The sequence below is a fragment of the Sinocyclocheilus anshuiensis genome, unplaced genomic scaffold (genome assembly GCF_001515605.1).
Source record: "Sinocyclocheilus anshuiensis isolate Anshui unplaced genomic scaffold, SAMN03320099.WGS_v1.1 scaffold676, whole genome shotgun sequence".
In the NCBI taxonomy this organism is placed as follows: domain Eukaryota; kingdom Metazoa; phylum Chordata; class Actinopteri; order Cypriniformes; family Cyprinidae; genus Sinocyclocheilus; species Sinocyclocheilus anshuiensis.
The window spans coordinates 1,669,781-1,683,663 of NW_015558579.1; the positions used below are offsets into that span (position 1 = coordinate 1,669,781).

A 13,883-nucleotide genomic window follows, 5' to 3' on the forward strand; every position below is an offset into this window, starting at 1 on the left:
GTTGCGCGGGCTCTAGACTGCAGCAGTTCAGTTCGGCAGCCCAGTCTGCACATGAGCGCTGCGGCAGCCTCCAGAGACATCACACTGGTACGGCACATCTCACATTCTCACACTCGCACACGCCACACGCTGCTGGAAGACTTCACACTTTAGTTAAGCTCAGCAGGTTCATACTAATTAATGGCAGACATTTACAGAAAAAAAAAACCAACTCAACTTTTTGGATAATTTGTCCAATTCTGAAACTGGTTGTAAATGCTAATTTTACAGTATATATAATTATGTATAGTGAATTAAACATCAAATGTTGTATTGTAGCCAGATAATATAAATTATTATATTATATTATATTATATTATATTATATTATATTATATTATATTATATTATATTATATTATATAATAAATGTCTTTTCTCATCTTATTTTACAGTCTAATAAAGTCTAGCTAATACAATACATACCGAACGTCCCAGTGATGCTTTTTCATCATGATACTATTTTCATCTTTTTTTTTTGGTATGCTCCTCTATTCAAATCTCATCGTATCTTTGTTGTTGCGCATGTTATTTAGCTTTTGTCTGATAACCTGGACGGATAACCTAGAATATCAGACACTGGAAACTCATGTTTGTGTTTTGTTTAAAAGAGAAAACGGGCTGCAAATTTTAACAGAAGTAATTAATATCTGATAACAGTATTTGGTGAAGCAAGGTATGCATGAAAAAAATGTAGTTAATGTAAATGATGACTGTTTCAGCGACTTAAGACTGGTTTTGTGGTCCAGGGTCACATATTAATTATATTATATCATATTATTAATCCTGTCATAAAAAGAGGCATAATAAATGTCTTTTCTCATCTTATTTTACAGTCTAATAAAGTCTAGCTAATACAATACATACCGAACGTCCCAATGATGCTTTTTCATCATGATACTATTTTCATCTTTTTTTTTTGGTATGCTCCTCTATTCAAATCTCATCGTATCTTTGTTGTTGCGCATGTTATTTAGCTTTTGTCTGATAACCTGGACGGATAACCTAGAATATCAGACACTGGAAACTCATGTTTGTGTTTTGTTTAAAAGAGAAAACGGGCTGCAAATTTTAACAGAAGTAATTAATATCTGATAACAGTATTTGGTGAAGCAAGGTATGCATGAAAAAAATGTAGTTAATGTAAATGATGACTGTTTTAGGATGATATATTGACGGAAAAGAGATTACACTGAAGCATATTGCAGTCAAAATTCAAATGCAATTATAAATTCAGTGTGTATCCATGAACTAGCACAATTCATTTAAACCAGCATCTTATGTATTACATAAAAAAGGAACCAGCTCTCATGTTCTTTTCTTTTAGAAATGGAAAATAAACCTTGTCTTTTGTTGTGTATGTACAGATGTGTTTATATCAGTCAAAAGTCAATTTAAGATTTAGAGATTGTTGTTAGCATTCGGTCATAATTCAACAAAAACATCTACTCAGTTTGTAATAGTTTATTTAAAGTCAAAATTATATTAAACAACCCAGACTGAATAATTACATGACTAATTGTACTGTTTTGAAGTTCATTCAATATTTTTCAATGTTATTGGAGTCTAAATGTTATTTCATTGACACAAATTCAAGGAAAAAACATGTAATACATTATAATGGATTGTTTTATTAATTAAATGTATAGTTATTTCAAGCAAAGTCTACTTTAAAATTAGCATTTTTTGGTTTTGGCGTCAGTCTCAGTGTTTCCATTTTGCATAAAGGTAAAGTGTGCCAAAGTTCACAAAAAATAATTATAAAAATAAGAACTGTTACACATAACTTTCACGAATGCCATTGGTCAGTCAAACTCACGCCATTGGTTGAGTCAGTGTTTCCGTCAGGATGCTTAAACTCAGAATTTGAGTGGCAAAATGTGATTAGAATTTAAAGCGCACAGTGATCACAATCATCTCAGATAATCACAATTAGATCAAATAATCTCCACCAGGCGATTATGTAATAATTGCGAAAGGCCTATTGCCAGCTCTATGTTCAGTTTTAGCCTATAGGCTGTTCGAGAAGAACCTCAGAGCACGGTTTTCACTCTCCAGCCACCCAACTCTGCCCGTTGTGTACAAAACATGAAGGAAAGATGCCAGAGGGCAACATCCCCACGCATAAACATACACACTCTCATGCTGCCCACACAATTCCTCTACAATTCATCTAGTGTCAGTGTTGTGTTGTTCCCAGGATTGAGCTATTCAGATTTTCAGCTGAAAACAATGGACTGTTTGGTGATGAATCTTGGATTTGAGCCATCATTTATGATGTGTTTTTATTTCAAATTCTTTTCTTTTCAGTTTCACGCCATGGACACGTTGCATAAGAACGGCTACGACATGACGCGGGCCATCGCGGCGCTGGTACCCCAGGGTGGGCCGGTGCTCTGCCGGGATGAAATGGAGGAATGGAGTGCATCCGAAGCCAACCTGTTCGAGGAAGCGCTTGAGAAATATGGCAAGGACTTCACTGACATCCAGCAAGACTTTGTAAGTTTGTGTTTACATAAGCAGAAGGGTGATTTCTTCAGTTTGTACTACAGCATAGCGTGGCTTTGAAAAGATTTGAACAGCATATGCTAAGGTAATTGTGGCAGTAATGACTGATAAACTGCCTTTGTTCAGGGGACAGCTAGTGTGCCAAGTGTGCGTTTAACTCTGCCATCTGGTGGTCGATGGGTGTGTGTGCAGCATTGAGTTTTTCGGCTCTGGGTTTCTGTCAGAAATCTCTACTTAGAGAAACAGGGAGGAGCCAGGCATGGAAAATGGGCACACCCTAAAGAAGTCAACCAGCTCATTCAGGGACACAAAGGATGGGAAATGGAGCTGGAATTCTGTTTGCCATCATGAACAGATTTACTTTCACCAAAAATGAAAACTGTCACCATTTACTCACTTGTTTGATGTTGCTTTTTAAATCCATACGATTTCCTTCTGTGGTACAAAACAATTAGAATGTTTGAGAACACTTGTCAAAAAGTGACAAAAACGCCAAAAAAGCTCCATAAAAGAGTCCATATGACTCATTTCAAATCTTTGTAAACCATATAAAAAAAACTATGTATGAAACAGACCAAAATTTGAATTATTATTCACTCATAATCTACACCTGTAGTAAGCTGCAACTCAAGAGCCACTGCAGCTGCATCGTTCAGTGATTTGAGGAATTTTAATGTGTGTCTTGTTCACTGATCAGTTTCTCAAGTTCAGCTTAATGATCTGACTCCGTGATCTAGTCACAGTGGTTCCGAGTTAAAAGGTTTTAAAATGTCATTCCAAAGATAGACTTTTGTTCATCTTCAGAACACAAATGAAGATACTTTTTTAATATTCTCTCTTCCTTTTTGTCCATTTATTGAAAGTCCAAAAATGTAACCAAAATTTTCTCACACTAAAAAGACATTGCATATATATATATAGCCTAGCCTACATATGTTGTTGATCTTTTATTTACCATATTTGAGGTTCTCTAGTGATCAGTGCTTATGTGAAAAAAAAAGCCTAAAATAAATCTGTTAATTTTGTAAATTGATTATGTCTCCTCTGAAGACTTTGATTAAACTGCTCAATTTATAGAGATTACTTTTACAATGAATATATAAAAGTCCAAGTTTTGGTTTGCGTGGATCTTCAGAGGAGGAACAGAAATCTCTCAGATTGAAAATATCTTCATTTGTGTTTCAAAGATAAATGCAAGTCCTATGAGTTTGGAAAGACATGAGGATTATCGTAACCTCGTAACCTACCCATTGTAAATACGGGGTTAAATATAATAAACAGCAATTTGTTTATGATTTTAGTGAAGTATTCATTCTAAATTATCTTTTATTTTCCTATTCCAGCTTCCTTGGAAGTCTCTGACCAGCATCATTGAGTATTACTACATGTGGAAGACCACAGACAGATACGTTCAGCAGGTAATCCAACACTGCTGTCTCAAGTCTCTGTGCACAGAGATAGTTTTCACATTGAGACTAACTGGATCTTGTTTCATACAGAAACGATTAAAAGCAGCTGAGGCTGAGAGCAAGTTAAAGCAGGTTTATATCCCAAACTAGTGAGTATTTCAAAAGGTTGAAGTTCAACCTTGGATTTTGCATTTCTCCATAAGCTTTGAGTGATTGCACTTTGACCAGATGAAATCCAGTAACCGTCTTACTGGCCTTTTTTTCTACAGTAACAAGCCCAACCCTAACCAGCTGAGCATGAGCAGCGTGAAGCCAGGGCTCGTGAATGGAGCAGGGGTGCTTCCAGGAGCACCAGACCAGCCTGTCGGATTGGCCAGAGCATGCGAGAGCTGTTACAGTGAGTATTTGAGACGCTCTGAAGTACTTCAGATGTTAAAGGTGATGTTAAACTGAAAGGACAAAGTATTTGTACAGATGAGTTTAAATTTTTTCCCCTGGTAATGTTAGTCAAGATTTCTCCCATCAAAAACAGTCATCATGAAGTTTTCTCTGACATTGTATTAAAGGGATAGTTCACCCAAAAATGAAAATTCTGTCATTAATTACTCACCGTCATGTCGTTCCAAACCTGTAAGACCTTCATTCATCTTTGGAACACAAATTAAGATATTTTTGATGAAATCCAAGAGCTTTCTGACCCTGCATAGACAGCAACGCAACTGACATGTTCAAGGCCCAGAAAGGTAGCAAGGACATTGTTAAAATAGTCCATGTGACATCAGTGGTTCATCCGCAATTTTATGAAGCTACGAGAATATTTTTGTGTGCAAAGAAAACAAAATTAACGACTTTATTCAACAATTTCTTCTTTTCAATGTATGCATGTGGTGCTACTTTTTAGTTAGCATTTTCAGACCCCTAAAATGCCTTTGTCATGTAAGTGAACAGCTCAAATTCATTAAATGTTTTTCATTTTTAGTTGAAAACTGTGTTGTGTAAACGCCCCCTCAAACTAAAACTATTACAATGTGTTAACTAGAGCCCGACCGATATATCGTTTTGCCGATATTATCGGCCGATATGAGCCTGTCGCTGATATATCGGTATCGGCGAATATGCCGCCGATATGAAAATTTTTGTTACAGAACATATAATGCAGATAAAATGCTTGAAATGGTGTAATTAGTTTGTCCAGCAGAGGTTGTTTGCTACTGGCGACCTGGATGAAACGCTTTAAAGCTTAAGTCAATGGAAAACCATTGAAACTTTGAACGGCCATATCTCCGTAACGGCGCGGCGAATCCACACCAAATTCGGGGGATCTCTTCAGCTCAAGGAACCCTCTCGAACGCGAATCGAGTGTACGTCTCGAGGCCCTCTTTCGAATGAGACCACCCCACGTGGATAGCCCCCGGGGTTCGGGAGTTACGGGTGGTTAAATTGGTTTTTTTTACTCCCTAATATCGGTATCGGCCCCAAAAAACCCATATCGGTCGGGCTCTAGTGTTAACCACAAGTTTAATAAAGCTCAAATATGAAAAATACATTAATATTATGATTTATTATTATATTTCATATTTTTTATATTTATATTTAGTATTATTTATTTATTAAAAATAAATAAATACCTTGTAAAAAAATATCATCAGAATATCAACGTGCCTAATAATTATGCACGCGGTGTAAAATAAAATGAGAAATGAAATTAGATCCTTGGCAACGAACTGAAATAAGTTGAAGTTCTAAAATTATTCAAACTAAAACTGAAATAAAAATAATTGTAGTTAAATAGAAATATTGTTAATATTAATAAAAAACAATAATGATGACAAAAGCAGCAACATTATAAAAATTTAAACAAATAAAAACTAAAAATAAAAAAGCTAATTCAAAATATTAATGAATACTAATAAAAATAATACTGTAGTAACAATGTTCTACATGTAAATTACATCTGTTATGGTTAGTTAAGCGGTTTAAATAATTGCACATGAAATAAGCAAATAATAAGTAATAATGTCCCAACCAGTACAGGCTGAATACAATAAAGTTGCTGAGTACTGATTTGATTTTTATAAAAAAAAAAAAGAGAGAGGATAAATCCTGTTTTCTATTATATGTCAGCTTTAATATTATTTCAGGTTAAAGGTTAAACTACAGCGAGTAGAGCAGAGTGGAGTTGGAAGGAGCTTGATGTGTTTGTTTGTGTGTAGCCACTAGCTCGTATCAGTGGTACTCATGGGGGCCGCTCAACATGCAGTGCCGACTGTGTGCCTCCTGCTGGACTTACTGGAAAAAGTACGGAGGTCTGAAGATGCCAACCAGACTGGATGGAGAGAGGCCCGGACCCAACCGCAACAACATGGTGGGTGTAAAGTGGATTCTCTCCAAACATGCTCCACGGGGCTCCGAGTCAATTCTTGACATGAAATTCTTGCTCTCTCCCCCCCAGAGTCGTTTTATTTAGTCTGTTTTTTCTTGTGCTGTGCAATTCTGTTTTATTATGCCTCTTTGTGACTGTTAAATTAATGCCCTGAATGAGCGAAACTTTTCTTTCATTTATGTTTAAAAGTGAAATTCATGGACTTTAACAGAATTAAAATGCAATATTTAGATTTCGCTGTCACCCAGGACTTGACTTTCATCTCGCTGTCTGTTTTTCAGAGTCCTCACGGTCTGCCCATGAGACACAGCGGAAGCCCAAAGTTTGCTGTTAAGACCAGACAGGCTTTCTTCCTGCACACGTCTCAGCTGACGAAAGCTGCTCGACGCGTCTGCCAGGACCTGTTGAGATCCAGATATTTGGCCAGACACCCGTACACACCTGTCAACACTGCCGCTATCAAAGCAGAGTGTGAGTATCTGCTGTGAGACATGAACATGGTATTTCAAGTTTAAATTGCTCTAATGCTATTTCTTATTGTGGAATTTACATATGAATCATGAGCTGTTTTAAAAATTGTATTTTATTTATTTTTTTCTATTTTTTTCTATTTTATTATTTTTTTAAATTAAATTGTGGGTTAATGAATGGAAAAAATATATATATTTTAAAAATCAAGTTTAAAACGCATGTACCAAATTTTTGAAAATGTACTTTTTTGTATTTTTGTTCATTTCATATGGTTTAAAAAAACTTGAATACTATTTAAATAAAAGTTTATATTTAAAGGCTCAAAAATGTTATGTGATGTAACCATCAAATAAAAAGTAAGAGTAAAAAAAAAAGAAAATTTAAATATTTAGATTTAGATTTAGATTTTTTTTCAACTAATTAACTAAGTTGGGAGGTTGCACCATATGCCATTTGACATTTCACAACCGGAACTTCATTTTACAACCTTAACCTGTCACAAAAAGATAAAATATTTTATTTAATGTTTATTAATATTTGATATTTTAAGATACTTATTGATCCTGTCACAGTCTCGAGAATCTACAGGGATCCTTGTCATTATTATGATTTTTTTCCCTTCATGTTTCTGTATATTGGTTATACCACAGGACTGATTTGGTAGACAAATGTAATGGGCCAGAGCTAACATGGACTAACAATGAACTGTTGTATTTTTATTAACAAAAATACTGTAACAAATGTATTGCTTGGTGTTAATGCATTAAATACAGTTAACAAATGGAACCTCATTATAAAGTGTTACCGAAATTCTAATAAAACAAAATTATGTATATGTGAATAAAAAAAATTACAAATTATGCTAAACTATCCTTACTGCATTCTTTTAAATAGGCTTTTTGTCTTTTTGTACCACCCTGAATTGTGCCCCACACACACACAAAAAACATATAACGGAAAACATGTTCATACAATAAATGAACTGCATTTTTTTTGTGTGCCTTTTTTTCAATTAAAAAGAGTGTTGTGTCATTGACCCTGTACCGAATTACCACAGTAATTTAAACCTAAGTAGAATACATAATTTTAATGGCGTTTCTTTTTGACATATTTCAGGTGCGGTTAGGTTGCCAGATATGTCCAAAAAGCCTCCATCTCTAAAGCAGACAGTAAGGAAGCCTTTAGAGTCAGTGGTTAGATATCTGGGTGAGTGAAGCTGCCTTTCCTTCAAAAGGCTTTTTTCAGATTTTCAAGCAAACTCATTTTAATCATGTCTTTTCAAACCGTGTTCCAGAGGCCCACCCCTGCCCACCCAAATCAGATCCTCCACGAGGCGCCACCATTTCCATGGGCAGCCTGACGCCCATCAAATCCACACCCATCCTCAACAACGGCTCCCCAACCATCCTGGGCAAACGCAGCTACGAGCAGCACAACGGTTTGGATGGTAAGCCATCGTCAGGTTTCTGTGCTGCCCACACAACACACTCTCTTCCTACTCTTCTTGCGAAGTCTCATTCACTTGTCTTAAACTCTCCCACTCGTATCTTCACCAACCCCCATACAGGAAAACACACACACACACACACACACACTACTTTAATCTCTGAATGGCTTTCAGGGTTGTCATGGTAACGGATCAGCAGTGACTCACATGGATCATTAGTCCTGCGGGAGGTCAGACCCCAAAACACAGACTAAAGGCACCGTAACCGTCGATTCAAAAGGAGGGCTTCCCGAGCACGTGGCACGGATGTTAGGAACACTTATGTATGCTCCCCTGTCACATTGTGCTTCATTACCCTCTTGTCTCTATGAAGGCTTTGGAGGGAAACCAATGTTCAGCGGTTATATAAATTCCTGATGAGCTTGGCACCATTCTGTCCAAAGCAGCAAATCCTTTTTCTTCACCCCCATGCTGCTTTTTCAGATTGCTTTCTATTCTATTCTATTCTATTCGATTCGATTCGATTCGATTCGATTCGATTCTCTCTATCACTCTATTCTAATTCTATTCTTTAAAAAACTAGCCCCTTTTAACCTTGCACTCTATTCATTTACTAACTGCTTGTTTTCTTAAAAAAAAAAAAAACTTAACACTAGCTTCTCTATTCTTTTTGTATTCTATCTATTTTTCTTTTCATTTATTATACAATTAACAAAAAGCAAAAAAAGGCCTCTAACACTAGCTTGTTTTTCTTCACCCCCATGCTGCTTTTTCAGATTGCTTTTACATTTGGGGTCTTAATGCACTTATTGATGTGGCTGTGATAAATGGCACATGCTCGTTTCCATGTTGCTGTCCTCAAACTTGGTCCTTGGTGGTGTGAGCCACATGTATTATGTAAAGGATGGGGTTAGCGGAAGAGTGCATGTAGTACCTCTTCGAACCAGTAGGGTGACATGAGTCTTCAGGGTGAACAGCTCATGAAACTATAGAATGGACAGTGTCTGGAGTCTCCGTGACGGTAGCTTTTTTTCAAAACCTGGTAGGCTGCTCTGATGCATACTTCGTGCATGAGCAAGCTGTCTTCTAAGGTAGCATCCTAACTGAAATGCAATATCATATGTGACTGTTTTTGTGTGCTCTTCATAGGCAGCAGCTCCATGTGCCACACAAAAAGCTCTCTTTATTTAAGCACACTAGAGATTCACCTTTATGTTGTTATGTTATGTTATGTTATTAGGATACATCTCCTCTATCACAGTTAATATTTACAAATGCCAAATATTTAATATACAATACACAACACAAATGTATGTTCATATTATACCAATTATTTTAATTTGATGTAAATAAACAATTATTTTGACAATTAGTTGCAAATACTTTTTTATAAATATGTATAGAGGTATTTATCTCCTCTTATCACAAACCACATTTATATTTATATAAATAAAACATGTTATGTATTTATTTTGACAGTTAGTTGCAAATACCTTTTACCAACATATATAAAGATGAATTTATCTCCTCTATGACAAGTAATATTTAGAAATGTACACCATATTTAATATGCTGTACACAATACATATTTATGTACATGTTATAGTCTCTCTCTCTCTCTCTCTCTCTATATATATATATATATATAAAGGAATCTGAACATCTGACCATCTAGAAAAAATGTACCCTCAAAGAAAGCTGATTTTTGTTGTTCTCCTGGCCTGGTCAGTCTGGACTATTGGTTGGTTTTAGTGGGTTTTGGGCACTTCCCCAACCTGAAGACCAGCTTAGCCATGCTGGGAGACCACTTTAAACCAGATTATTCCAGCATGGAGTTTCTACAGAAATATGGATATGGTTTTATGGTTTAAAAAAGAAATAGGAAGAAAAAGGTAATACCACTCTGATGAAAAAAAAACTGCATAAACTGGTTTGTAGGTCTTCACTAGTTTCGTCGTCTGGTCTAGTCTGCTGGTTTTGGTTTTGCTAGTTTTGTCAGGCTGGGAGCCTACATGGCTGACCATCTAAACATCTAGACCAATTTAAAACCGCAAAGACTGGGTAATAAGGATAGCAGGATATCTTATGCTACAGATGTTACACTTTTGTTTGCTTGTTTTCTCGAGAAGGTATAAGCTTTTAAAGCCATGCTGAACAAAAAAAGATCTTAAACCATCTGAATATGAATGGTCCACCCTCATATTGTTCCAAACCTTTCTTCTTTGGAACAGTAAAGAAGATGTGAGTGTTTCAGTCTTTAACTCTATCTGTTTTCTTTTTATTTATTATATAATTAAAAAAAATCCTTGCTACATGTACTGCATTAAGCTAACTGAGACTTGTCATAGCACGTGCATATCATTGCTCTTTTGTTGATTTTGATTGCTTCCATTGTCCTCATTTGTAAGTTGTTTTGGATAAACGCGTCTGCTAAATGACTAAATGTAAATGTATAGCTTTAGTATTTGCAAATGCACACAATATGTAATATACAGCAGACAATACAAAATATGTACATGCATTATATGTACAGTTGAGGTCAAAAGTTTAAATCCCCCTTTTCAGAATCTGCAAAATGTTAATTATTTTACCAAAATAAGAGGGATCATACAAAATGCATGTTATTGTTTATTTAGTACTGACCTGAATAAATTATTTCACATAAAAGATGTTTACATGTAGTCCACAAGAGAAAATAATTGTTGAATTTATAAAAATGACCCCATTCAAATGAATTCTTAATACTGTGTTCTTCAGGTCCCACAAATTCTTTGGTTTTCTAGCATTTTTGCATATTTGAACCCTTTCCAACAATGACTGTATGATTTTGAGATCCATCTTTTCACACTGAGGATAACTGAGGGACACATATGCAACTATTACAGAAGGTTCAAACGCTCACTGATGCTCCAGAAGGAAAAACCATGCATTAAGAGCCAGGGGGTGAAAACTTTTGAACAGAATGGAGATGTGTATATTTTTCTTATTTTGGTAAATATCTTTTTTTTTTTTTTTTATTAAGTACTGCCCTTCAGAGGCTACAAAAGATAGTTACATGTTTCCCAGAAGATAAAATAAGTTAAATTTACCCTGATCTTCAAATTCTTAATGCATGGTTTTTGTATATGTATATGTAAATTGTTAGGTGTAAATGCATTTTACCAACATGTATAGATGGATTTATCTCCTCTCTTTCTCTCTACATGTGTGTCAGGGTCCAAACCCAAAGTTCTGGCTCCTCAGTGGGAAATAATGACCAAGAGGGTGTCTGAACCAAGCCGAACTCCCTCTGGCCTGCAGGATGAGGTTCATGAGCTGGACTGACTTCTGCTTTGACAACTGACTGCTGCACTCTGACCAGATGAGCAGGTACAGCTCTCATGACCATTTCTAATGCATATTTTCTCAACAGGTACATTTAGTAGATATTCTAATAAATTTGAGCCTTAAAATTGCTTTAAAAAACCCTGCCATCAGATGTAAAATATGTATATACACTACTGTTCAAAAGTAGCTGTTCAAAAGTGACAGTAAAGGCATTTATAAAGTTACATAAGATTTCAGTTTCAAATAAATGCTGTTCTTTTGCACTTTGTTTTCCTCGAAGAATCGTGAAAAAAGAAATTGTTCATGGTTTCCACAAACATCTTAAGCAGCACAACATATTTTTTAACATTAATAATGATTATTACTATATAATAACATAAAAAAAATACTCTCAAATGTTCGTCTTTCTGGCCCATATAATTTTTTTTTTTTAAATCATGTAACCCTTCAAACTAGGGCTGTTAATTAATACAATTCTGAATGTATACATTTAAAACTAAAATTAAACTTCGAATTCTGCAAATAACTTAATTTCAATAAAATGTGATTATATTGTTTTTAATACTTGAAATCCAATATATTAAAGCAACAACTGGTGTCTTGTGTTGTACTACAAACTCTGACAGCATCTCTTTAATGCTCAGGTGACTCGAGAGATTTTTTCAGCTCTCAGTGACGGATGGACCTAAGAAAGGATGTGCGGTCCGAAAGCCCTGTCCAGGCGGCCCATTTTTACAGCTGAAGCCATTGAAATGACTGCAAAGCCCTGACGTCTCCATGGGTTAAAACAGCCTGTGGCCAATCGCAGGACTGATCTGATTGTACAGGACTGATTATTATTATTTACCATCGGCTGTTACTTCTGTCATTGTAATTATAATTATTACAATTATTATTACTGTTCTTTTTTTATCAAGTATTAACCATTTTCTTTTTAATGACTTGAGAAAATGTAAGAATCTCGAACGTTTCTTGAAACGACTTGCTCCCAAACCATAATGTAAAGGTGGGACGGACTGTAATTTTTGTCTCTCGCGTTGTTTTGTAACATGACAGTTCCGCGCCGACGTGAAGGACTATATGACGTTTCTCTTCGTTTGGATGCTTGTATTCTGTTAGTCCGTCCTGCCACAGTGGTTTAAATTATTCCGAAAGACAACAGAACGTTCTTTTTCTACCTTTTTCACGAGTATTGCAACTGCTCCTATATGTAATTTCTCTTTTGTGAATATGTAAATGAAAACAGGAGGGAGGCGTTATTGTACAGTGGTGCATTTTGGGCCTTTGGTGGTTATCAAAGCTTGTTGTAATGGATTTGCCATGCACAGCGTATTCTTTGAAATGTCTTTTTGTAAGCTCTCTCCTGCATATACGGAGCGGTGATGGGAACTCTGAAAAGGTACTACCCCATTAATACAATGATGCACCTTCTTAAGAATGAGCTTGTATGGGAGTGTGGTGTTTAAGTTATTCCTCACGTATGCACGCAGCAAAAAAACTGAGTGCTTCAGGCCAGGGATATGTGATACAACCCAGTTTACTGTGCAGTTGGCTTATCAAATATTGATATCTTTAGGCCAAAGCAGAGCTTCACACGCTCATCACACATTTTCCTTTAAAAAAAAAAAAAAAAATTAAAATGAGAAGGATGTATACACATACAACAGACTAGTTGTAAACATTTTTGGAAAATCTCAAAAAGTAATGTGTAATTTGACACTTGCAACCAAAGATACTGAGCTTAGCAGTTTAAAGGATGTTTTTTTGGGAATGATATTTTTATAGACACGTTTTCATGAACTGCCATAATATCGAAAGCAGAATAGGTAGAATATAGGCTTATTTCATTCCTTACAAAACACGTGTCAATTTGGAGTCACTTGTGGTGGAAAAAAATGACACTACGGATATCAGGCGAACTATATTTTAATGTTTTTCATTTGTTATTAAAGGGATATTTAATCCAAAAATAAAAAGCTGTCGTTTACTCACCCTCATGTTGTTCCAAACCTGTATAACCTGTATTTTTTCTTTGGAACATAAAAGATATTTTAAGAAACATTTCAGTGTTTTTTTGTCCATACAACGCAAGTCAGTGGTACCAAACATTGTTTATCAACATTCTTTAAAATATCCTCTATTGTGTTTTACTGAAATAATCAAGTCATACGGGTTTGGTACGACATAATTAAAGGGGTCATATGATGTTGCTAAAAAGAACATAATTTTGTTTATTTGGTGTAATGAAATGTGTTTATGTGGTTTAAGGTTAAAAAAAAACATTATTTTCCACATACTGTA

The 13,883-nt window shown here is 35.5% G+C and overlaps 1 protein-coding gene across 3 annotated transcripts in view; it reads left to right on the top strand.

Moving 5' to 3' along the window:
• Window positions 1–13,243, top strand: part of LOC107679789 (metastasis-associated protein MTA1-like) — a 59,624-nt gene extending 46,381 nt beyond the window's left edge. For 2 of the 3 annotated variants that reach the window (XM_016475452.1, XM_016475450.1), the window contains exons 9-19: window positions 27–87; window positions 2,348–2,536; window positions 3,889–3,963; window positions 4,045–4,103; window positions 4,224–4,351; window positions 6,168–6,319; window positions 6,619–6,808; window positions 7,925–8,014; window positions 8,103–8,255; window positions 11,470–11,624; window positions 12,227–13,243. In XM_016475452.1, coding sequence (XP_016330938.1) covers window positions 27–87; window positions 2,348–2,536; window positions 3,889–3,963; window positions 4,045–4,103; window positions 4,224–4,351; window positions 6,168–6,319; window positions 6,619–6,808; window positions 7,925–8,014; window positions 8,103–8,255; window positions 11,470–11,579 — 1,207 coding nt within the window. In that variant the 3' untranslated portion in view covers window positions 11,580–11,624; window positions 12,227–13,243. The remainder of the gene's footprint in view (window positions 1–26; window positions 88–2,347; window positions 2,537–3,888; window positions 3,964–4,044; window positions 4,104–4,223; window positions 4,352–6,167; window positions 6,320–6,618; window positions 6,809–7,924; window positions 8,015–8,102; window positions 8,256–11,469; window positions 11,625–12,226) is intronic. The other variant, XM_016475451.1, reaches the window with a different exon arrangement.
• Window positions 13,244–13,883: the final 640 nt, after the last annotated feature.